The 27275-nt window shown below is 37.7% G+C and overlaps 1 protein-coding gene across 23 annotated transcripts in view; it reads right to left on the reverse strand.

Annotated features, from left to right (window-relative positions):
* Positions 1–1661: 1661 nt before the first annotated feature.
* Positions 1662–27275, reverse strand: part of tcf7l2 (transcription factor 7 like 2) — a 111269-nt gene continuing 85655 nt past the window's right edge. For 4 of the 23 annotated variants that reach the window (XM_088635798.1, XM_088635802.1, XM_088635784.1 and 1 more), the window contains 10 exons: positions 26483–26615; positions 20708–20810; positions 18792–18878; positions 14194–14334; positions 13543–13705; positions 12775–12882; positions 11290–11353; positions 10712–10762; positions 9651–9723; positions 1662–3767 (listed from right to left, as the gene is read on the reverse strand). In XM_088635798.1, the coding sequence (XP_088491924.1) occupies positions 3365–3767; positions 9651–9723; positions 10712–10762; positions 11290–11353; positions 12775–12882; positions 13543–13705; positions 14194–14334; positions 18792–18878; positions 20708–20810; positions 26483–26615 (1326 nt within the window). In that variant the 3' untranslated portion in view covers positions 1662–3364. Of the gene's footprint in view, positions 3768–8933; positions 9008–9646; positions 9724–10711; positions 10763–11289; positions 11354–12774; positions 12883–13542; positions 13706–14193; positions 14335–18791; positions 18879–20707; positions 20811–26482; positions 26616–27275 lie in introns of those variants that run through there. The other 19 variants (XM_088635790.1, XM_088635803.1, XM_088635797.1 and 16 more) reach the window with 15 other exon arrangements.

Raw genomic sequence — 27275 nt, forward strand, 5'->3', positions numbered from 1 at the left:
AGAAAAGACAACCAACTGAACATGCTCTAGAAAAGCCAACTAGATTCTCACCATTCAGACATTTCTAAGACGAGATTTACGCAGTTGCGAGAGAAATACAGCAGAATTATCTAGAATGAAGCATTTGCCATAGAACATTGCGGCCATTAACCAAGACACAGAGAAAAAAAAACTGCTCCAATTTTGCTTGAAAAATTGAAATCCGAAACCTTTCATTTTGTAGAAGTATGGTACTATAATGCCAGTAGGGGGCACACAGGGATTTATCAGTTATAGCAATGCTGCATAAATTGTAATGGTGATTAGACAGTGACATGGGTATCTCTGAATTGTGTAACTCAGAAAAAAAGATCTCAGGAGGCAAAAATGTAACACATTCTGGAAAATAATTTAAAGATAACTGAGAAAAAAATATTAATCCTATTGCTGAGGGATTAAACACTCGCTATGTTCAGACATACAATTTCTCAATACTGTGGATTTTGTTTAATTACAAAGGGCAGGTTGTATTTTTAATTTACAGTAACACATCCCAGTGTCAAACTTGGTGGTGTGTATCACAATGGTCTGCACTAAACCTTGATTCTTTGCAAAATAAGTTCACTGTTGGCGAGTCCACTGAAGGTCATTTAATCAAGCCTCCAAGGTAATGAAGGCACAAAAATATTGTCTTCTTGATAAGTGGCGCATATTGGTTCTTTTTTGCCTTTTCTCCGGAACTAACATTCAATAGGTTAAATCACCTCATCACCTGTGCTAATTAGCTCTCTCAGTAAAGGGGTAATTTAGTGCTTATGCAGTCAAGACACTTGAAAACATCACAATCAGAAAAGATGAATTATTCAAAATGATGACAAAATAGCTAATTATTTGTAAAAAATAAAGTATACTTTATCTAAAACATATATGCAAGAACACAAATATAAGGTTTCTTTTGATGTTCAGTAAATAAAAAACAAGTTTAACACTAACTCTCTCACTAATTGGCTAATGCACCAATACCCTAGTTATTTGCCATAAGAACGAACAAAACTGGATGCTCAAAGATATTATGGTGTATGACTTTACTGACAAATGAGGAGAAATCCTTATATAATTCACCAAACATGAGTGATTATGTAATTTAGTTGGAATGATTTGATTTACCTGTAGCAACCAAATGCGTCTGATGGTTGAATGGGCTCCTCTTTTCTAAACCTTACTGCCTACCAGTAACCTGTAGTTTAGCTTCACATTTTCTATAGAACAGACAATTCAGTTTAATAATGGCAACACACATTTTCTGTGGTCCCAGGAACCAAAATAAACCGGCTTCCCCGATACCTGGTAACTGGTGCACTTCCCTTCTGTAGGTTTATCTTGTCACGCTACATTTAGCTGCAAAACAGTCCCTAGTTACGCCTGTAACATTAGACATCTGTTTATTAAAACGCGTTTCTGGGTTTTTGTGGAATAAAATGAGACTCTTTTCCTTATTTTTGTTAAGGGCCAGACCATAAAATGTGGAACATCTGACACAGTCACTTTAACTAGAAATGACATTCCCTCCCACCTCAATTCTTTTAACGAAACTTTACCAAAACCCTTTAGTTCAAAACACACCAAGTCAGCTCAAGAGAGCAAAAGAAGAACGAAAAAACAAGCAAAAAAATGACAATGAATTATCTGCACATACTAACTCGCTTTTATTAATCCAGAACTGCATGCTACAGATACTGTACAGCATAAACATTTATTCATTACAAAAAATGGTCTTGAAACCATTAAAAATGAAAACAAACAAATGGGAAAAAAGGGAATAAGAGCATAAAATAGAACAGGAACATCACAGCCGTTAGGAAACATTCAAACTATTCACAAAAAATGTCATCATTAGCATCTTAGTAAACCAGAGAGAAATCGAGACAGGTTACAGTCGCGTCATGTCAACTACAATGGCACCGAATGGATGATTTTCTTGTAGCTTTTTACAGCCTCTTGCAACATCAACATGCCTATTTTTGCTATCTACCTATATGTAGTAGTGTACTTAAAAGTGGCAGTTTGTGTGTTTTGTATTTAATCTTTTTTTATGAATAACCTAATATACATAATTTGGCCCATGTGGGTTTATACCTCTGTCTTTTGTTCATTTTGATTATTTGACAATCTGCTACCAAACACATCTGTTATAGCAACATTTATACTACATACATAGCAATCTATGTAACGTCACAGCAAAATATGGTTAAAAAAAATACAGCATAAAATTGGGGAGAAGAAAATTATCACAAGTTTGGCACGGAAAACTGTACATAATTCTACAGTCTGGCAGAGATAAGACTGCGTATTAAAAAAGGAGGGTTTCAGACTTTTCTTCCCCACTCTTGAAGACACTTTCCCCTTAACGCATTCAAGTTTCTTTTGAATAATGGCTTATAGTTTTATTTTTGTAAGTAATGTTGTGCACATAACTATTCCTCAAAAGCATCTACACTGTTCTTTTGGTGGCAACTGGATTTCTTTGAGAAGAAAACAATGGAAAAAATAAAACTTTTAAAAATCCTTGTACAAATGAATCATTTTTTTATATATATAAGTTGCTTACACTACGAAAAAAAATCTTTATACAATGTGTTAAGAAAGGAAAATATTTTAAAAAGGGACAACATACAAGCAATCTCTAAAGCAATAAATACTACTGGTCCTATAGCGTTGTGATTTTCTTTTGTATTAAAACCTCAGTCCCCCCCACCCCCCCCAGTTAACTCAACCCTCAACCCCCAACCCCAACTCCCACAGAAACATCAACGCCATGGAACAATGCATATTAACACAGTACCCCCCCGCCCCAAAAAAAATATTTCTGTACATTTAAACAATAACAAATAACATCACGATAAAAGTTGTTCCGCACAATTGAAGAAATGGCACTGCATTCATTGTGCCCTCAAGATATGAACAGATGTAAAATGATTGGTTCGCAAGCTCGTATTTAATACAAATAATAAAGAAGAACCAACTCCTTCGGACAGGGCTAACGTAATATTTTTTTATTGTTTTTTGATTCTTATTATTATTTTATATCAGTCTTTGAGATGTATCTATCTATTGGAACTACATAACAATTATGCATTTTTTGTTTTCTTTTTAAACACTAAAAAGACCTCAAACAGTTGTCGATAAAAATTTTGGCAAAATCACAAAGCTTATAATCTACAATTCTTTTTTTTGTTTCTGAAATAATGATGGGTCAAATATTGACCAATGAACTCGATAAAACAAACTAATTCATAGCCATATGGCACAAAAGTTGAAACAAAAAAAAAACAAGAGAAGGAAAATTACAAAAGGCGAAGACAATAAAGACTAAAGCTAAACAGGGCTATTCTATAGACTTGGTTACGAGCGAAAGAGGCTGGGGCTGTGTCCCAGAGAGAGGATTATGGGAATGCAACAAGGACGTAGAAGGTCTTGCCAGCGATGAAGATCCAGACTGTTGGGAAGTAACAGCTTGGTGTTCCAATGCCCCGTTCTGGGTGCCTGATTTGCCAGCCGAATTTTCCAACAAAGCTAACGGTGATGGCATTGTTAGGTGAGCCAAAGGATCGGGTTTCATAGTCAGTGAGAGAGGTTGCATTTGTTCAGTCTGTGGTTTTGAGTCTTTTGAAGGGGAGGCTATCAAAGAGGGAGAGGAAGGAGGAGAATCTAATAAGCTTCCATCTGAAGAGGGTGGACTGGCGCAGCTGCCTTCACCTTGTATGTAGCGAATGCACTTTTTTTTTCTCCTAGAAATAGGAAAACAGTTAACTGTAAACAAGATGGCAGAGGCACTCTGTAGGACAGCTAGCTGTCTGCTTAACATCCATGTTGCCACAGGTTAAAGAATGCAAAAAAAATCTGGGCTCAATCATGCTAGTCTCAGGTTTTCCACATCTATTTTTTCATATGACACACTACTAATTAACTACGCTCAAAAGTTAGGTTTAGTTTGTTGGCATTTCATAAAATAGGTCATTAAAACTGGACAACTCCCTTTGTCTGTCAGCAAACACATCAAATTGAGAGAAGACAAGAGTGAAGAAAAGCGTGAAAGAAGAAATGAAGAAGGGCAAACATAAATGGAGATAAATTGCACAAGAACGAGAATAACTGGTTCTATGGCCTGCAGGCTGTGAGTCTGAAATAACATAATTAAGGGTTTGGTAACATAGATTTTCATTTGGTTTGAGGACTTAAGTTGCTCTGCTCATGATGCAGACGGCAACGTTGACAAGAAACTACACTCGTGTATTGTGAAATAGGCTAAAGATTTATCCAACCAGCAATATCTATGGATATGAGGGGGTCTACTGCGTATTGCCTTGCACAACGGGTTAAGTTGCAGCTTTCTTCTTTTTTCTTTATCTCTGTTAGATGCGAGGTTTGGAGAGGGGGGTGGGAAGGGGGCGGCCTCAGTTAGCTTAACCACAACATGATACACATGATCTGCCCCAAAGATATGTCTGTACTGGTGAAAAGTGGCGTCGCTCTGCCACATTTCCGTTTTGCTCCAGTAACTGCCGGGTCACGATCTCCTCATCTAACATGCCTAGAGCTGCTGAAGCTCGTCAGAGAAACAAGCGTTGGGTCTCACAGAATCTCCACGGTGTCGGATGCAGCTCGGCCTTCTTTACCCTGCATGTCTAATCGGTATTTCTCAGAGGTGGCTGGAGCCGCCAAGCCAGGCCTGTCTAGAATGGCTGGAGAGTTCCCTCCAGCCCAAGCTCACAAAGCCCTTTCCTACTTTAGAGGGGAAATGAGCTGAGCTTGAGGAACAGCAGCAACAAGAGAACCTCTTCAAAACCCCTTCCTTCGTAATGTCTGGTCTTGAGTTAAAGAGAATTAAGATTTCAGAAGCCAAGACAAGTCCCTTAAGATGGCACATTCCAAGCAGCCTACTAGACCCCCCCCCCCCACACACACACACACACACTTTCTGCCTATAACCCTCCTGAGCATCTTCCTTCAATTTTCATCTACACTCACTATAGCTCCTTTTCAGCATGGCTCTTAGTATCAGATTCCACCATAAACTCATATTTAGTAATAAAACTTTCGACTTATGATGTTAAGTGCTGCGATCCATTTCCCATTCTGTCCCTGTTTATTTGATATTGATCGTAATAAAAACATTTCTGCTGAGGAAAAACAAAATTGTGTAATTGTTTGGAATTCATTTAAAATACTCGGGTAAGAATCGTTCCGCAAGTCATACCCCTGCCTGTACCCACGCAGGTTCTGCCAACAAGCATTCAGTTCTCAGACCAGAGTGAGACACAGAGAGAGAGATAGAGAAAGTCGTGTTGGGAGGCGGTTCTGTTAAAGCCACATAAGCCTGCAGTGTCAGTACATGCTAAACTAAAAAAAAGTGTTTCATGCTTTCTCTCATGAACAAGGTGAGTGAAGAGCTGAAAGAGAAAGAGTACACAGGGAAAAGAAGGAAAAAACAACAACAAAATGTGTGCAAGTAAAGAATTACACGACATGCCACATTAAAAACAAAGCAAACAAAAAAACAACAAAGAGCTAATGTATCAATTTGATGTGCTCTGACAAATCCCAATAAAATAATCTGACTACAGCCAAATGAAAAGTACAAAGCAATTCAGTCTAAAACAAGAATATGTGCCAGTAAAATTCCTGTAAATAATGTAATCTATTTCATATTTAATATAACCAATTGTTCCCTCTCATTTCACCCATGAACTGGCAATAGTGGTCTATGAGAGGAATTATGCCAAATACAGGATTCGCAATACTGCAGCTCAACTGAGCAAACCTTTTTACCTCCTTGTAGCCTTTAAAACATGAACAAGACCCCTTACTTGACTGAGTCTGACGGCATAAAGATTATCCACCAGAGGACTTGTAGGAGAAAGCATAGTTAATAACTGACTGTCTCCCTGGGAACGTTTTTCTATTAAAGTCAGAAAAGGTCTAAATCTTGTCCCATTTTTCACAAGTTCAGGGAAGCTTTCGCAAGCTGAAACAATTCAGATCCAAGTATGGTTTGGGGACTGGAAAATTATCATTCCTCAGGCAAGGGGATTAAACAATACTTACTTAAAAGCCTTTGTTTTGTTATGCCTTGAAATGAATAAAATGATGTCTATATTCCTTAGGTCTCCTTTACAGTATATACTCTTTAAACAACTATGATGTCTCAGCTGAATGCATCATCTATAAAGCAGATTATTTTAGTACACTACTCCATAGAAATGTGTATGTGTGAATTAAAAAACATTTTCCATTAAATGCTACATGTTTTTTTAAATTATAGCAAAAGGCTGGGGAGATTGTGGATGGCATAATTCCTTTTCAACACCACTCATGACTAATAAGACTTTCTTTTTTGTACTTTTCTCACTTCAACCAAGGTCAACCCTACAATAAGCTTCCTATTTATTCATATACTTGCATTCTACAACAGAATAAAGGCAAGACAATGTGTATTTTTAGTACTAAACATGGTTATTCTCAACAGAAATCACACTGTACATGAATAACAAAAACCTGCCAGATGTGAAAGGTCAATCATTTCATGTTGCTCACTGAGATGATTAACAACTGAGGCACAGTTAGAATGTCAGATACTGCGCATGCAAGGGGACAAAACACAAGTGATAGGTAAGAAAGGTAAGAAAAGAAGCTCACATGCACTAATAAAGAAGAATGAGGCAGTGAAAGTGAAACTAAGGAACGTGACTTGCCATCTTAATATTTAATCACTGTGCTGAAATGTTTCAATCAATATAATGAGCAGTGGCTAGTCTGCATGTTATTCACTCTATCCTGGCATAGGCTAGGAAGCTAACACCATTGGTTAAGTAGTTAAGAGAGAGACGGGGAGGGCCCTCTAAAAGTTAGATTATAGTAGAGTATGACTATCAGAGGAAATAACACAAAAAAGTGTTAATATCCCTTCATTGAGTGGTAAGTCTCACTCCAAATACAAGCCCGGTTTCCTGTATTTATCCTATGTTCCTATTGTGCCCTTCTGGTATGTTTTTTTCCAGACTGCTTCACTTGCAAAATAAAAGTCGTTTTTTTTTTAGCAGATCAAAGGAGTTTTCAGTAGTGTGATGAGGATTAAATTGGAGGCTATGCATCTCATTTTTCAAAATGTGTACTCTTAAGTCTTAGCCTTTAACACAGAAGGTGTCAAATTCAATTATCGGAAGGACTTAATGTCTTCAGATTTTTGATCAACCTGAGCTTTCAGTTATGTAGTTGGTCGAATTGTGTAATTAAATGCATAACTCAAATACTTCTATCCAGGTTCTGGCGGGTTTTAGAGGTAACAGTATTTTTAATGACGTGAATGGTTTGCATAATCAATTGCAAAATATCTTAAGAAACACCCTAGATGTGTCTACAAAAATAATAAAGTTAATTGTTTAACAGACTGCTCAGGATGAAAGAAGAAGCAGAAGATATCATCCCTCCAAAAACTGGGTTTCATAACCCTACTCCAAAACTGGGCTTTTTAAGGACTTGAAATAAAACTTAAGGAAAACTGACTTCACTGAGTCACCTCACTAAGGCTCCCAGACAGCTAATTTAAAGCCTACAGATACTGTATGGGAAGCCACTGCTAAGTATGGAGAGTGCCTACTCAGACAGACTTTTATTAAGATTACTAATATGTATTTAAGAAGTGAAAAAAATCTGAGGTGTTGCTCCACTTTATTTAATACTTCTTTTTTTTTTAAATCAAGTTTATATAAAACCTGGAACAGGTTGGTTACAATATGATTGTTTACTAAAGACCATCTTTCATCAATGTGTATCGTAGAAACAACCAAGAACTTTATCCTAAAATGTGCTGGAACTTCAGTTATGTTCCACTGATGATGCATAATACAGGCTAAGCCCTTTCATTTGTGTTGCATCAGTGCTTCTCATTTTCTTCTTAAAGGAATGGAAAAAAAACAAACTTGTGAATGCTTTAAATGCTTAAAAATAACAATGGAATGACAGTGATAATTCATGCTTCGCTCTTGCTAAAGCAAAGTACAAGCAGTTCCACGAGACAGGACGACACAATGAGTGGAGGACAGAGCAAGCGTTACACAGAGAAGGGTATTACTTAGCAGAAACAAATACCTACCATGAAAATATTCCAAATTCAAAGACTGCTTGTGTCAGAACAAAGAAACAACAGATTTGAACTAAGTAACATTATTAGGGAAAGGGTGTGCAAAGAAGGACAAACCACTCTGGTCCCTCCACCAAAAAAGCAATTGCAAAATGAGAAAGGCTAATCAATGGCTCAGAAATGGGACACAGAATAAGCAGATACTGCATTAGACCTGTAGCAGAAAGTGGGTTGTGGGCTAGAAGTATAGAAAATAGTCTGTGTCACTGAGACTATGTAATCTATTTATTATTTTTACCAATGATATATTTAAACATGTATGTTTTCTTAATTAATATAAAACTAAACATAGATATATTTAGTGAGATTATAATTATGGAATATCAAGGTTCTATATATAAGGTTATTTTAAATACATCAGAAGGAAACAAATAAATAAATAAACATAATTGTGTTAATATTACGAACAAACGGTCTACAATATGTATTTCAGTTTATACTGTGCATTTAACACCAAAACTCATCAGCCATCAATGTATCTTTGAAAATCATCATAGTACAGCGTATTTTCTCAATAACTTCTGGATATAATTAATCATAAATTTGCTACATACAAAGCCAGTTTCTGCCACAGAACGTTTCTTTAAGAGAACATTTAATTGCTGTGTTACAGCATTAGGTTTCATTTTAGCAAAGGGATCACAGCGTGTTAGAGAGTTTATTTGCATAGGGAAGACAAAAAGCACACATAAGAGGAATACTGCTGGTTTCATTTTGTTCAGTCTCATCCCCAAAAGTTACTATTGGGAATATACCTGCATGGTTTGCACCATAAACTCTGTTGGTCAAGCCCGAACAATGCACGACACTTCTTTGGGGTATTTGCATCTGTTAGCCAAAGGTAAACACAAAAATAAAACAGAAAAGAAAACAAAGTGGACACTGGTCATTGGATATGGCATCTAGCTAGAGCTAGGGTTTCAGCTGTAGTAATTGGTAATCTCCCCTTACCAGTTTTCCAAACATTCCCTCGCCCTCCCAACCAAGCAAACACAGTGAACACCTAAACGGTCGATTTGTTCATATCATCACCAATGCAGGTAACTCCACACTGTCGTAGACTGTTTCATCCAATTTTCATTTATATTTTTGAACAATACCAAAAGCATCTGGCAACAGAAAAGCTTCCAATTTAAGTTCGTTTCTGGCTTTTGGTATGCGTTGCCCAGAAAACGCACACGCACACGTGACATGAGACCTGCAACTCGAAACAACGACAAGAAAAAAACAATGCCTGTGCAGATTACAGAAGCAGCTGCAGAAATATTGTTTGGGCATAGTCTTTGGGGTCTGTACCCGGCTCACCAATAGCTCACAGAGGCAGGGGAGAAGGGGAGGTTGGCAAGGAAACGGGGGCGGAATTTAACCACAGAAGAAAACATAGATGCGATAGCTGGAAAAAAGGAGAAAGTACCAATTTCAAAACCAGCTGCAACCACAGCCATAGCAAGTCCGGGAACACTATACACACCTGCAAGGGCCGCACCAGTTATTCTGCTGATCAAGGCCAAAGCGCGCTCGGCATTTCTTAGGAGCGCTCAGGTCTGAACGAATTGGAGAAAGAAGCGAGCAGAGAGGGAAGAGAAAGAAAGAAATAAAAAAAATAAAGGGAATAAATGAATCTGCTTGATACCAATTACGTAAATAGAAAAAAAAATGGATGCAAAAAAGGTAAAAAAAAAAGAACAAAGAGTAAACGTGGCAATTAAAGCTGCAGTATCCCTTTTCTAAAGGACTGCCGTTTCACAAGTAGAAAGAGAAACGTTAAGTGTTAATTCAGCCGTTAGCAAATCAAGAGAAGAAAGATGTGGCCGGGGTCTCTCTCATTAATGAGAGCCATCCATTTCTGTTTTAAGGTCGTATCTTAAAAGTGAGTTTGTTAAATTAGGAAAACAACATCATGGGAGATTGCAGCTTTGATTACTTTTCTGCAATATACATGATTTTTAGTTCTACGTTTAAAAAAAAGAGATAGTTCAGTAGTAGGAGTAAGCAGACTGCAGAATAGCACTTGTTAGTCCCAGTGAGGGAAAACACTAGGCATTGAGCTAGCAAGAATTAGATCAAAATCAATACAGTATTTTTTAGGTGGAAAGGTTGTGCAGAAAGAGCAAGGCAGGTTAACTGCATATTCATGCTTATAAAAAAAGGACAAGCATAGCTACTAAGCAATTAGATTAAGGAGGTTTACTTTTGGGTTATTTTCTGCAGATTTCTTTGAAACAGTCGCTTTAAAACATACTGCATATTCAATTTGCCAAATGGGGAATGTTGTTAAATAATGTATTGTTTTATACAAAGAAGCATCATTATAAAAACATACTTTTGTGTTATGAACATAAAAGAAAGAAATCAACCAATTAAAACAAACGCTCCAAAAAATAAACACGTCCACGTTACTGATTAGCATTTTTGCAAACGACTTTGCAGTATTACACATGTGGAAAAAAATGAAATAAAAGAAAAATAAGTAAATAAAAAGGGGAAAAAAACAAAAGTTAGTACTTTAAGGACTCAAAATGACATTAGCACCTGTAATCGGAGGAAGTGAAAGGCAAGGGTTTGGAAAATATTCCCTGTGTTCTGAAAAAAAAGAACAGATAAAAGGCCTTCAAAAAATGATCTAGACTGATATTGGCTGCAATAACAGGTTAACTATGCAGTATTTGTCCAACGCACAAAATGGATAAAAAATAAACAAAACAAAAGAAGCAAACCTCCTTAATTTAAGATGGGGGGTGATTTTTTTAAAAGCATGCATCAGAACAGACAGGTACAGCCCACGTTAATATTCTCAACACAAGTTAAGCAAATTGATAACCAAGGCACAGGCATTAACTTTAACACTGGCAGTTAATTGCTCTTGAAACTGGGACTTCAACAACTATTAAAAAACCATAATCATCACAATGTTGGGTTCATGCATTGGCAATTTGTTATCTGCATTTAACAGAGCACAGTAACAGGCAGTACATAACAACAGCTAAATGTTGTGCTAGACAGCAAACCACATACAAATGTGCCAGGCAAAAGCTGCACTCTTAGAGATGTCACAAGTCTGACACATGATGGGTATCCTCTATTATAAGAGATAATTGCTGCTCACTTACCATTGGTCTCTCCTGGTTGTTTATCCCTTTTTCTCTTCTTCTTTTTCCCCTGTTGATTTCCAGTCAAAAAAAAGAAACATAGAAACCTTAGTTATTATTTTGCAGAAAAATAGACATGAAACAAAAGACAGAGACCACATTCTACTAGAGCCCAGAGCCCTGTACAGCCACAAAAGAACATTTTCTTTGGACATTATTTCTGTCTTTTGCTCTTTCTACTTTATCTACTGCTCACTATGACCTGGGTCTGAAGGCTCACAGCATGAACAAATATTTCACAATCTCTCCTGTACACATGTGCTCCAATGTCATTATATGAGACAACTCAACCAGGATTCAGCAAAGATTAACACCGCTGGCCAATATTTAAGAGAGTTTTATAACCATATGTGTGGGTGATGGATGCTGAATATAGATATTATTATTATTATTATTATGATTTGGGTTGCGTTTATAATTATGTGTTTATTGTGTGAGCAGGTATAGTTGCTGCTATGTAGAAGCGATCATTCTGGCGACCATTCCAGACCTGATCCGGCTGCTGGAATGTTAACAGATTTGTTACAAGGCTCCATATTGATCAGTTTGGTGCTTTGTCAAGTCTTTTCTTCCACGGCCACAAGACAGTACTTATGGTGGATGGGTAGGCTCAGGATAGCCTAAGTGACATTTATGGTGCAGAACACCTCCCAGAAACACTACCGGAGCTTTCCTTTTCCTTTGAAAAGCAAGGTATTCACACAAAAATAGATACTTGGATTTACTGCCATTAAACACAGTGGCGATATCTTTAAGGGCAACAAACTCAAGTGTTATTTTATGTGCATACATTTCTTTTGCACTAGCACACAACACATTTTCTAACATACTTTAGATATAGTGTCGTCATTTCTTAATCAGGGCATAAAGAACAGTGCAAAAAGGGGATATACTCTAATACTGTCTATAGGTACATTACAACAAGGTGGTATGGCAGTTAGCAGTTCTTCCTTGCAACTCTTGAGTCCTGCTTTTGATTCCTGACTGCTTCCTATGTGGAATTTACATGTACTGTCTTTGTGGAGTGTTGCAATTTCCTCTGGCTAGGCTGAATGGTGTTTCTACACCGTCCTTGTGTGTTTTTGTATGAGTGCCCTGCAATGGAACAGTGTCTCTTCCAGGGTGTAATCCTGTTTTGAGCCCTGGGATAGGCTGTGGTTTGCTTTAACCATTCAAAGATTTTCTGACAGTGGATAAATGGACATTGCAACAGTTTACCTGGAGTGCACTTAACAACTAAATATTTGCGTTTCATTCCATCTGAGGTAAAACATCGCAAGTTGTGAAGTTACCAAAAAAACATGCTGAAAGGAGGAGTCCTGATAAACAGCACTGTACTACCAGACAAAAAGGAGCCTGAAAAGAGTTGAGTTCTATAACCATTTTCATGGAGTAGCAAGCAAGTTAAGTCAGTTTTTATTCCTTGTTGAAAACTTAAAAACTCACATAGTTGTCTCGTGCTGACCAGCCCGGGTACAACTGCATGTGAAGTTGCCGTTCTTTTCTTGCCAGCTCATAGTACTTTGCTTGTTCTTCCCTAGATAGAGCATGCCACTGACAAAAGATAAAAAAAGGCCCACAACCAGATTACTACAGATTCATGAAAGCTCAAACAGAGAAAATCATGAGCTGAGATCTATAATAAACTTTATATAAATATACCATACAACAATTTCAAACCTATGAAAAGCTAGTATTGACTTAAGAAGCTAGGTTTACTGTCTCTTGAGCCAATTAATCAACGTTCTTATTGCTACAACCAAAGGCCTATAGCCATAGTGGATGCTGATGTACAGGTGTCTCTGTAAATTGCTTTAGGTAGAGGTATCTCTGCTAAATACAACTAATAACAGAGAATACATTTATGGAAATAAAAGTGTGATGTTAACATTAATGATCAGGGAAAGATATAGCAATGCATTTTGTTACAAAGCCATAAAGCTGTCTCAAAAAAAACTTCTCAAGCAGTTGAACAAACTCACTACTACAGCAATAAAGACAAAAAAAACGTTCTGGCACTACTGAAGGCTATCATACTATTTCCGCTTAAATGCGTGGGTGAAGAAGACAAAACAGTCCAAGGCATCTTAGGAGTCAGCGTGCCACCTACAGAGTTCCCAACACCTTATGCAAATTCTACATTGAAGATAATATCAATTCTTCGTTTTACACATGGACCACCAATGTTAATACGGAAAGAATAGGTCTTCCTACCCGCCGGCCAAGAATTTGATTGATAGCTGCGCTTTCTTTCAACGTGCACTCTGCTACTACTTTCGCTCGCATTTCCTTCATATACAACATAAATGCATTCAAAGGTTTCTTTATGTGAGGCTGCTTCTTCTTCTCTTCCTCCTTTTTTGAATCCTGATGTTTTCTGGGGGTGAAAAGAAGGGGAGGGGGGAGACTCAGTGAAAAGACACCGTTTTTGAGTTTTATTTCAGGAGAAGAATAACATCATATTCATCAGTTTTAAGGCTGTGAAGACATAACATTCTGAGGCACCTATTTCTTTTCTTGACATTCAAATATGTACACAGACATCACCCAAGAAAGAATAAACACAGCTTAGTATTTTTCATTGTATTTCCAGCAACTACTGGATTCATTTTTTTTGTTTTAATAAAAACAACCTTCTTTCAAGACTAAGTATGTGCCACAGGGTGATTTTAGTTAAAAAAATGCATTTTAAACAAGAAGTACCAATTATTTATTTCACCTTTTATTTTCTTAAGTAAATTTACATTCTCCTGAACACCTCTGGGAAGGCTTATATTTACTTCTTTAGAGCACTCTAAATTACACAATGTATAGAAATTATAGTCAGCAGAAAGAGAAGCAAGAGAATACTAAAGGAGTACTTACGAACTATTTAGAGAGCCAATGTCACTCTGGGAAGACTCTTGTTTGACGCTGGGTGTGACAATAGCCGGATGAGGAATTCCTGTAGTGTGTAAACTGTGGTGTGGAGGGACCATGTGTGGGGGAAACCTGGAGGAGAGAAAACTGTGTAAATAGTCAGAATAAAAATGAACGAAAAAATGCGCAGACAATTTTAATACACTTTGCTGAGAGTGGAGCGAGCATATGCAAGCTGTCACCACTAATCAATCAAGGAAGAATTAAACTTAATGAATCTCATAATGTTGTCACTACACTCTCAGTGTCTCCGTTAATTACAAGTGACACAGTGTGACAGTGACACTCCCACATTAGCAGAATTGCGCTAGAAGGAAAACAATTGTAGTTACTGCACACAGAATAAACAGAACTTTGCTTCACCTAGGATTTGTAGCCTTGACAATTTCTTCTGATCTCACAGTAGTGCATTTCCTGTACCCCTCCCAGTAATGTGAGACTCATAGCTCTAAAATACAGTACAAACTCTAGACAGCTGACATTTAAAAGCAAGGCATTAAGGGGTTACGTGTAGCCTGCGTGTGTGAACTAAAAGTACAGTATCTGATGACTCAATACGCTCGTGTCGAAAAGACAAGCCTCAATATCAGTACACAGATTTGTCACATTTTAAAAATGATCGACCATTGCTACAGTTCCACGAAATGCAATAGTGTATTGACATTAAATAACTCTCCTTAAGATATATTTTTTGCAAAACAACTTTTCTGTGAGAGATTTCTGTGTTTCTTTCTCTCATCTAAAAATATTTAAGTTAGGGCACCTTTCTGGAATGCAAAAACAAAAAGGAATGCCTTTACAGAACTCCCAGAAAGGTTTGCAGCTGTTCTTAAAATTGCCTATTTTGTACAAAAGTTATATTCCACAGGCTTTACAATTATGTATCATTGTCAAAGAACTGCAGCTGTACACTGCACTGAGGCAAAATGTGTAACGGAAACAAGGAGGACCCAGTTTAATCATCAATATCCGAGTTCTCAATAGCAGTACCACAAAATCAATAAAAGGGATCTATAACGAAACATTGTTACAGACTGTTAGTATTACAGTGTAAATGTTGCCAGATGATGTGAAAAATGTCATTTTCTTGGCTTTGAACTCTGGGAGGCCAATATAAGCGAGCTGACTTGCTGCTTGGATTTTGTTGTCAATGCCATTGATAAAGGGGAGTCCTGCCTAGACGTGCAACTGCATAAATATGTAAATTCCTCTCTGGGGACACTGTCTGAGCTCAATTGAGCTCGGTGATTATGATGCACTTGGGGTAAGAACTAGGATGGTAAGACAGAATAAAGGCTGGGTCAATCCCTATCTCATATAAGGTCAACAGGCCCTCAAGTGACATCGTATTGGGATCACATGCGAAGTGTGGGACATCAAACTTTAACAGGTGAAGATGCTATAGATGCTTGGTCCTTTCCGTAGAGAAAGGACAAAGCTGTTCATGAAGATAAACCACAGACTAAGAAACCAAAGACTGACATACATCATTAAAAACAAATTTCTTCAATCTAATCTTTGACAGACTTTTTTAAAACACAACACAAACGTCAAAATGTTTACCTCCCTCTAAAAAACAACAACTGACAGATCACCTCTGAACTGAGCTCAGGTGTTAACCCAAACACTAGAGCTACTACAGCACATGCATGGCAGGGCTGAATTTCAATCCAATCTGCATTGGAATATCTTCAGAAGTCGAGGTGGTGTTTGTTCTGCCCCTACCAAATCACCTCGTCCTTCCCTATTATTTTTATGATTATTATTGTTATTATTCAAGGATCCTTTCACTTAATCACAGAAAAGAAAGTATATAGAAGCCCTCGCTACAGATCACCTCACGAGTGAAATAACCGTCAGCTACATGGCTGTATACAAATTCAAGGGGAAGAATGAAAAAATTCTAAACAGCTCATTATTCATCACTGTCTGGCTGCATGGCTCCAAGCCAGAATATAATGATGAACCTAAACTTGCTAGGAACAACTATTTTTTGTTCCCCGGCACTCTCTAGGGTTTTGTTTTCCCTTTCTCCCACCCCGGCACTATTGCTTCATCACTGACATGCTCCTGTTAGCGGCGTGTCATCTGCCTGCCTTTATTTTATGCACGAGCTGTGGGGATGCGTCTTCCTGCAGCACAACCCCCTTTGAGCTGCAGTAGGTCCGTCATTATGCCTCATTCTCCCTGTGCTCTTGTTACATTTCTTCTATTCCAGGATCCAATTTTTTTTTTCAAGCCACCGCGTACCCACGTTATGGTTTATACATGATGCTGCTCTCTTTGAAGCTGGCTGATTTCAGAGTCGGCCCTTATCGGGAGAAGCGCCTTCTACCAATTTAGCAGGCAAAGGGCCCCGAAGCTCCAACATCTCAATCTAAAGGGGGTCACCGGGTGGCGCGAATGAGTGTCAGCGAGTGCCGTTTAATTGCCAATCCAGGCTGCTCTGCGGTGTTTAAAGTATAATGACCCATCACTTAATTCTGAGAAACTGCAGCCAGGCATATGGATGGAATGCATATCAAAGGGTTAGCCTGAGCAGGGCAAGGAGCCTACATTTCCTATAACTGTCACATGGATAATAGACGTGTACTTCTGTCACCCCTTTATCAAAATAATGTATTTAATTTGCTGTACTGTCTTCTTTTTTTAAAAAAACGGGTACCTGGTTATATGCTGTATCAAGGGAATAGCGGGTACAAGAAGACGAGTAGCTTTCGTCATACTAATTCAGCACACAAAACTGCTGTGGACCCCTGTCCCCCTTTCTGTGCCTTTATACTAAGGAAAAAACAACAACCTAAACTGAAATATCACCCAGGTATTCCTGTACAAGAGTCGTTTCCTTGCTGTCTTTATAATGGCCTTTGAACACGCCATTAGGATTAGGAGGACAGATAGTCTCCATTACTGCCTTAATGTTCTTCTGTTTCAAGCACATCAAGCCTGCTTCTGTTTCAAGCCTGCTTCAGCGGGCACATACGTCCTCATTGGTGGACAACTCCATGATGAGAAAATTACGAAGAATTTTAAAACGGAATGGGTAATTGACCAGAAAAAAGTCCACGTGTTCCCTCTGCTCCATTAATAATAATAAAAAAAGACTAGCCACTTTTCTCTGTTTTAACATATAAACGCTAACCTTCTGTCTCCAGAGACAGAGGCCTTGCCTATTAATCTATGCTAATTTAATTACATATTATCAAAATGCATTAGCTGCTTCAGCCCATCACAAAACTCTAAGCATCCACCAATTCAATTAACTGTACTGGAAATCAGATGATCAGAAAATAAACCCATCATTAGGGGCAATTAGTGATTACTTAAACACAGTTCTACTGACTAGTTGGTAAATAAACTAGCAACCACTGGAAATTTAGCTGTAAATAATTAGGGCTGAAAGGAAGGGGGAGGGGGGGCTTGGGAAACAGCTCAGGGGGGCTTGTGAAGCTTGCAGTGCCACACATCCAAAAAGATCCCTCTCTTTCCTGTGGCTGGTGAATGTTCTGGAGATGGAAAGTGTCACCACCACCATCTTTCATGCCAGTCTGGATGATTAACATTTTCTGGGTAAATGAGGCTTTTGTTCTACTAGTTTAATTTAATGTGGTATGTGATGTGGCTACATTACGGGTTTTACATTTTATTTTACATTTATTTTATTAAAGCAAACCTTATTTCTGCAATATCAGGCAAAACCTACATATTGTATTACACAGTGCTTTTTATCCAGACTTTAGTCTGAAGCACTGTAGCATGTAGCATGTTTGCATGTAGAATGTATTGTGCTGCCATTTCTGAATAAAGGAAGGCTGTAGTGCATTACAGCACATCACCTATTGACTTGGCAGCTTATGCTGGGCAGCACCAGATAAATGAGAGACAAATTCAGTCTTCTCCTTTATCCTCCATTTAATGTGAGATTTACAGACCAACTTTACTTAATAGTCCTTTACCCTTGAAGCTGACCACTACAAACATCACTTTAAGAGGGGTATCACAACTAAGACTGAAGAATGTTTATTTAAAAGATCATGAAATAACTCCCAGAGCTGGTCATTCACCATGAACTCTTCCTACTTATGCATAAGATACTGCACCCAAGACTGCAATTCAGTTGAAGAGCTATGTTGTCAAACATAGTGGTCCGCAAAGAGCAGCTTAATCTATGAATTAGGTGTGTGATCAGATAATCTCTTACATTTTCTAACAGAAGTACCAAAGCTCTTCAAAACAGCGCATCTTTAATATATATATTTTTCTACTTAGTCTCATTAAGTCACAAGAAAATGTAGTATAATACCTGGATATAGTAATTATATTACAAGCAGTAATACCTCTGGAGCCCAAATACTACTAATTAATCATACTTACAATAATGCTACCACTGCCAGCACCACTAATCAAACCAATTACCATTCCAACACTGATAAAAGATTACCTGCATTGCTAAGATCTAACATTTTACCATTGAGTTCATCATAACAGTGTTCACGCTGTCTGTTGGCAATCAAAAAAGGCACACTTTACAGAGCGCAACCCACCTTGACATGGACGCGTTGACAGTGAGCGCAGTGGGGTAGGGGTGCCGAAATCCTCCCGTTGTGATTGGGTACACCGGTTGACCTTGCCTAAAAAGAAGAAAGGCAGAAAGGAAAAAGGTAAAAACCTCTTCCCACGCAGCGAGCGTTCTTCTCATTTGATCAGAACAAAAATCTTGGGGATTGCAGAGCGGGGATCAAAGGGAGCAAACTCTGAACAATTTGAATGCCATAAATCTGATAGGAATGGCTAATTAAATTTTATAACCCCTGCTTATGTCAATAGAGACCCTCTCCCCCAGCTGAAACTAGGTGTTTTGTTGTGATAATTAAAGGCGAAGCGTCGACTGCTTTAATGGAGCCATCACACTAATTGAGGTCTACACTTCCAAAGGAAAACAATAATGAATGTAAATTTATACCAAAATAAAATACAGTGAATCAAAGGGCTGCGTCTGTGCTCGGGGCCTCTTTCGGTATTTAGATCGCGGTGAGAAAACATTAAATTAACAGAGCTTAATTTGTAGCCTTTTGTCATATTAACAAGTGTTGACAAGAGTTACCAGGGGACAGTCCCCATATGGAATTCTGGGTAACAGACTGGCAATCATGGTTCATTACTGTAATTGGACAATACAGTAACATGCAAAATAGCATTCTTGCCACAAAGCAGCAACTAGCGTTTAAAAAAGAAAAGAAAGTCAACTGTGTTGTTGCAAAGTCAAAGCAATGTCTACATGTATGAACTAAGGCTGCCTATTTTATTTTGCCTCAAGTGTTGCAGCATTCTTAGGCACACAATTGGCAAGATGACTTTAAAGTCACTCGTGGGAAAAGTGGACTGGATTTGGTCATTGCTGTCTTCTGAAAGCTTTAAAACTTTCAAGACAATCACCAGCTACAAAAAACAAAACTAAAACTACAAGTGAACAGCTGGTAGAAAACTGCCCAATGAACTCTGTGCATCTTACATTCCTTGCACCCCTCTCCCTTACCCTATATGCTAGATCCTTATAATTCAAGCTACACATACAAAGCCATATGAGAAACAAAACAACAGAGATACCTATATGACATTACATCTGACTTTTTAAAAGTTAATAGGAAGCAAAGAAGTGAACATGTAAAACTCACTCAATACTCAAATATGTGCATGGGAGAGTGACTTTGATAAAAAATGATCATTCTTTCTATGCAACACCTTTATTTAGGGTGCCTTGATATTGAAGACCTGAAAGGTTCGACTGGCGTTTTGCTTTTTATTTAAGCACAACAGCAAAGGGCCCAATAACAACTGCATCATATCATGATAAAAGTTAGTTTTGTAATTCTTCTGCTTCCTCTTTGCTAAATTGCTCTGATGTTTCTGTTTGGTATAATTTAAGCATTACTAACATTAATTATTCCAGACGTCTCACTGCAACGTCATATTTTATTAATATTTCATATATATTTAAGATTTATGTTGTGATAATAAACTGGTAAACACATAAAATGTCCTATACAGTGAAATGTACAATTAGACAGTGGTTGCACTGCCTCTGTTTTATGGCTGCAGGAGTGTACCCACATATCTAAGGTATATAGACAGGTGTCAACCTTAAGGAATGGTAGATTAAAACTTATAAATGAATGAAAATAATTCTAAATTGTTACATAATTTGTGCTAGCTACAAACTACAAGGCATTAAAAACAACAAATATTACTGTTTTCAATACTCAGTTGTGTTTTTATTTACTTTTGTTGTGCTGAACGACACATTGAATGTCTGAAATACTGTAGGTTCAGTTAGAAACAGTTTAAAGTCAAGTGTCTAGCTAACAGCCACTGTCAAATTGCAGCATCTCAATAAGTTAGACCCATAACTCAACAATTCAAGCAGCAATATTAATAGAAAAAGAAAACTGGAACTGCTTACTGTGGTACTAACCATCCTAGCGGATGGGGGATTTGGCCTACTGTGCCCGGCGACAAAGGATAGTATGGAGATATATCTGGAGGATGTGGAGGCCTTGGGATTCCTGTGAAGGAAGAGAAGCGTTTTCAGTCTTTCAAAATACATTCCCATTACAAATGTGTACACATCTTTTCTGAGAAATTTTTATTTCCTTCTCCAAATGTAACATCTCAATCAGTATCTCAGGAGATTCAGGTGAGCTTCACTGCTTAAAACAGCAGTGTTAAACCAAAACAGGTTTGATCCACTTTCTTCTGCTAGTGAGGTTAAAGATTATAACTAAACGAATCAATAGGACCTCGCTACACCTAAACAGGACTTTTTACACTATTCGATAGGCAGCTTAAGATTCAAAACATTTCATGGACCATAAAACAATTTTTTATTTGAAAAATTATAAATGATTTAATTTATTACTGGAATCATTTGAATGCATCTTATCACATTGAAGATTACATTGTTCAAACAATTCTAAGGGAATTTCTTAGTTCAACTTCGTACTCTGATATAAGAACAACTAATAATATTCAGAGAAGACCTCAAACGGGCTTATTCCAGTAGAGAGAGACAATGGTCTGTGATACAACTGTCAAAATGCTTTAAGTATCTCCCCTAGTTAATACTCTTGGTGTGATGAAACATATGCCATCCAGGCCTTAGAAGAATAAAAAGGAACTTTGCAAAAGGAAGGAATATATTGTGTAATATCTCTTTGCACAGTTACAACAGAACAAAAAGTAAACTCTGGCATTAGGTCTAAATCCTGCCTTTCAAAATAACAACTGACCATCTGGAAACATATCACTAAAATGACATACTGAAATTAGTTTCACCACAAGCAGACTCATTTTTCTTAATATATAAATTTCTGCTCCTGACAGATCTCATAACAGATCTTTAAATTGTACTTTCACTAGCCCTCCCTAGAGCTCTTCTATAACTCTATGACACCAGATGATTATATCCTATAGTTATCCTACAGGGTGGATATGCATCTTAAAATGGAAGTTGGGTAATATGAGGCTAAAGGGCTTTGAGTTAAAGATAAAACCATGAATACATAAACTATTTCTATTCTAACACTGTACGTAATGTAAATCAAGAAAGGACAATATTGGCAGACCTGTTGAAAACTGTGAGACACTAATGTACTGTACAAGGTACCGAAGCTCTGGTGATATGACCGCTAAGACTTGCTTTGAAATGTCCCTGCTCTCTCTAGCAGGAATTCTCTGCAGGAATTTTCCACAACTGATTAAACTGTCCAAGATTTCCAGTAAACCTTCTTTTGGCCAGAAGGTAACAAAATGATATGTTAGAAGTAGATCTGTGCTCCACCTATAGACTTTGTACTTAAATGCTTATTTTCAAACGCATGTTTTCAGAACCATCATCACTGCAGTATAAAAAAAACCCAACAATTAACCATGTAAGGTAGTAAACCATGGGCAATTAACACTTAGGAGCAGGAAATTACTCCATGAAGTCAAGTTACTTTCTAGGTAAACAAAATACGCCAAACTGATTTACTGAAGTATATTAATCAGTTGTATGAAAAGGTTCTTAAATTTAATTATACATGAAAAAAGATTCAAGAAACACAGACTAAGGTACTTCTCTAGACATAAATGAATTAGATATGTCTTCAGATACAGGAAGATATCCAACCTTCTGTAGTACCTTGGAAATAATAAATACAAGGTATCTTTATATATGTCAACACAAAACCCTCACACCACCTGTAACTGTAATGAATAACCTGTTCTGGCATGTTGTACCTGAAAACCACTCAACTGTAATTTCACACTTCAGTTTTACCTCTTCTCATTAATTAAAGCTTATGCTCAATTTAGCCATGCCATTAACCATGCCATTCAACAGACCCTAAGTCATTACTGCTCCTTCGTGATACTTGGTTATACTAAAAGGACAGGACCAACAACAAAAATATTAAAACCAATGAAAATCAAAACTGGACAAATTGAATTACATTAAATAATCAACAAGTCAAAATATATGGGATAGAAAAGTCGCAAAACAAGTTTGGTGTTAAGTTTATTACAGTTCATGCAAATAACGTATTGTCCAAGAGAAACAAGTAGAGACTGTGACTCAATAATGATGAAAATAAGCGATCTTCAACTCACAACAGTCTTGAAATACTGCTGATCTTTATAACACTAAAAACCTTAAGCAGCACTGCTTTAATTCAAAATATACTCTTCTGCTAAGTGCACCCTCACAGCATCAAATTAAGCTATATACCAACTTGAGAGAACCTTGGTGAAACCTATTTCAGAGTCATCATTAAAAAAATAATTACCAAATATTTTGCAACTAAGAAAGTGAGCAAGTATAAGAAACTGAAATTTAGGCTTTCTCACAAACTCAGCTGGTGAGATAATTGTTTACCACCTGATCAGATACTGGAGAAGAGTGCATTACCCAAATTTTTGCTGAACTCTAATAATGGAAGAAGTCGTTACCCTCCTATATGTAACATTCCCTGGAGGTCCATAAAAAGTGGCATACAAATGTTAGAACATTTTTTAACTTGAATGCAGAGGGGATAAAAGAAAAACTGAGCTCTTAAAAAGTTACAGCAAGACTTCAGTCAAACAAGACCTGAGTTCACCTTTGTCATCTCTGTCCATTTGCATTTTAACTGCAAGGTCTGATAGTTAATAGGCCTTTAAGTCTAGATGAGTTCAGTAAAACTCTTGGTCGAAAGGTTTTGGAAGCACTGGAATTTTGCATATACAGGGCAGCTAAAAGGCAAATTCATTCTTGGAGAAAGACTGTGAAACCAGGGAATTCTCCTGGGAAACTAAACATACTGACTCTGACAACCAAAGATATTGCGATACAAGATCAATAATATCTCAGTTTTTTATTAACATAATAATAACACTTTCATGGTTGTTAATAAGTAAAATAGTGGAAAACGCATAAGTATTTGGCTTCTGCTCTCAAATTGTGGTAAAATGTTGGTTTTGTTTTCTTTAATGTAATTTAATCTGAATCTGGAGCACCTTGTAATTACATATTTAAATATTTCAAAAGCGTTATTTTAATACTGCTTTCGAAACGTAATTTCCATCTGAGCTATAAGAGTACTCCATCTAGCAGTAGGTGTAAAGCCCTCAAACTTGTGAATTGTAATTTGTGGAGTTAAAAAAAAAGAGAGATCAATCCAAAGAATACGACACTCAAAAAACATTCTGTTCACAGATGATAGCCTATTACAAGATGACAAATATTGCATGTTTTATGTCATCAACAGTGCTATTTTACACACTAGAAGAAAACATAAATAAAAACCTTTATAAGAAACTTACATCTTGTTCCAGAAAATTAATGATGAAAATTCACAGTATTTCTGAATTAAATGATAAGTATGTCAGATCCCTTGATAAATCATTTAAGAAAAATCAACAGCCATAAAAATTCTGCAATTATGTCTTTCTTAATGTCCGGCCTTTAGGCATTTGTTTCATTCTGAGTTCAATGTGATAAATGAGGTCCGGTTGCTACTAAACTGTACTGTGTCCACCTTGAAGAGGTCGTTTCTGTACAAAGTGGGTAAGGCTAACTTTATAAACCTGAATGTGTTTTAAAGAAGGAACTCTTTTCTTTTGAAAATATAAGAAATGCATTTTATGATAACATTTCAAGAACCATTTTCCTAGCACTACAGCAAATGTGTTAACACGGCAATGTCAAGAAAAATGAAATGGACAGAATAGGAGACAATACAACAACCAGACTGAAGAAAACTAATAGAATGTAACAATTTCAATCCAATTAATTTGCCAATCAATTTCAATTTTCATGCAGCAGCCTTTTAAACTTACCTTTGGTCATTTCTGTTTTCCAGATAAAAATACTAAAATTCTTCTACTTACAAAATAAAGTGGACTGCTTTTCTCTTAACATCAGAGCTACTACTGTGGGCTTTGTCAAGTCAGTCCTTTAAAGTGCAGTTACAGTTGATGGCGATGCCTAGTATCAGATGAATGAAATATCTATACAGATATTATTTTCAATTGAATAGAGATGTAGCACTGTATAATTACAAGATTGTATGATTTTTTAAATATAGTGTGTAATAATAATAAACACTCTAAACCAAAGGTTGCAATGAATAACAGCAGGTGTGAGCCTGGTCAGTACCTGGATGGGAGACCTCCTGGGAAAAACTAAGGTTGCTGCTGGAAGAGGCGTTAGTGGGGCCAGCAGGGGGCGCTCACCCTGCGGCTCATGTGGGTCCTAATGCCCCAGTGTAGTGACGGGGACACTATACTGTAAACAGGCGCCGTCCTTCGGATGAGACGTAAAACCGAGGTCCTGACTCTCTGTGGTCATTAAAAATCCCAGGGTGTTTCTCGAAAAGAGTAGGGGTGTAACCCCGGCATCCTGGCCAAATTTCCCCATCGGCTGTTATCAATCATGGCCTCCTAACAATCCCCCTCTGTGAATTGGCTTCATTACTCTGCTCTCCTCCCCACTGATAGCTGATGTGTGGTGAGCGTTCTGGCGCACTATGGCTGCCGTCGCATCATCCAGGTGGATGCTGCACATTGGTGGTGGTGGAGAGGAGTCCCCATTACCTGTAAAGCGCTTTGAGTGGAGTGTCCAGAAAAAGCGCTATATAAGTGTAAGCAATTATTATTATTATTATTATTATTATTAATAACAGTTGTTAGAACTCAAGGAGTGCTTGAGAAAAAGAAACAAAACACAGAAAAAGAAGAGGTCTTCTCATGCATCACAACTGTATCTTACGCAACAATACATTTAATGTAACTAATAATGTAAATATCTGGGATAAAAAACTTAATGCAGCAAGTTAGGCAGCAGTGTGGAGCAGTATTTAGGGCTCTGAATTCTGAATGGGAGGATCTTTGCTTCCAAACCCAGGTAGGATGCTGCTGTGGTACCCTTGAGCAAGGTACTTCATTCAAATTGCTAAAGAAAACAGCCGGCTGTGTAAACGGGGTCTCCAGGTTGTCACTGTAAACTAACTCGCCTAGTTCAATAAAATACCAGGACCCAGCCGAGTCTCCAACAAACGTCAGCCCTCTTCCAAAAAAACTCTGTACAGTAAAAGAAGTATGAAGAATCGAAGCACTGCTTCAAACTAAACTTTAGTTTGTCTGAAATGCATTCAGAGTGAATAACCTCTAAGGATAATCATCCTTGGGCATATTTTTAATTACTTTCCAAAGATATGCAGGCAGTCCTACCACTCAAATATGCCTTTTAACCACTGAAAATAAAGGTTCATCATGAGAGTTTGCTTGCAATAGGAGAACAGTCAGATTGATTCCATCAAGTTATGTTACATTAAAAAAAAAACTTTGCAATTACATCTTTTCAGACCATCAGAAGCTATGAGAGAACACCTTCCACAGAGAAGCCCCCATCAGACATTTTCCCTTGGACTTTACCTCGGACTTCTGCGAACAGCTCTGGGCCAATTTATTTTGGAAGATGAGAACTCCCAATGACACAAACTCCCATTGCTACTCTGAAGATTCCTGTGGCCAAGTTGCATAAAGCGCCTTTCTGTTCCTTTAAACCCGCTTAAGTTTAAAGGTGTTGCCCACAGCTGCTGAACACACGTCAGTTAACAAAAAACGAATCCATGGTTAACTTCTAAGGTGGTACCCGACACGTGTGGTGTTTCGTGGAGCCAGTTCCCAGCTCTTGGACGACCACCATTCCTGCCCTTACCTGTTTTGGGATCCACGTCGGTCTGTAAGTGCGGAGGAGGGTTCCCTGGCGTGAAGTGTTCATTGCTGTACGTGATCAGGGGCGTGAGTGGATGCACATGATGAGGGTGCTGCACTACGGGCACTTTGTTAGACTGCAAGAGAGGGGAGAAACAAGATCAGCTGTGAAGGCTTCAGCCACTGGCGCAATCGCTACAGATGAAACAAATGGGCAGGGGCACTGCAGATTGTGAGCAGAGAAAAGAAAACTGTGATCCTGAGCCACCTGACCGCACTAATCATATACAGCGTTTTCAAAATGAAAAAGATGTGGCTAAAATTGTAGGAAGCTTGCAAAAAAACAGTTAGAACCAAGTGAGAGATTGCCATATATTCTCCAGCAGCAGTAGGAGATCTGCCTGCTTGGCAACGTTTAGGACATACACTTGCAAATAATGTAGCCCAGTTAAATCACTTGCAATCAATGAAAATAATAAAATAATGCTGTATACAAGACAAGGTTTCTACAGCCAGAATGCTCTTACTCATCCGTAGAGAAGCGTGAGGTGTGAAACGCAAACTGAGCTCTGACCAATGTAACGAAAAATAAAATAAAGGATGAGTTCAGTTTTGCGATTCAATGTGCAGATTTGCTACACCTCTTAAGCAATCACCTCCCTGGCCTGCATTATAAAAGAAAATATAATTTCAACATTTGCTAAATTGGTCTCAGCAATGTAATCTACTCTTTGTGTTGATAAGTGGCAAAGGCCTTTTTCAATTATCTAAGATTACGGTTTAACAGGGAGTACTGA

This window comes from Lepisosteus platostomus, chromosome 6, assembly GCF_059453375.1.
Source record: "Lepisosteus platostomus isolate fLepPlt1 chromosome 6, fLepPlt1.hap1, whole genome shotgun sequence".
NCBI lineage: Eukaryota > Metazoa > Chordata > Actinopteri > Semionotiformes > Lepisosteidae > Lepisosteus > Lepisosteus platostomus.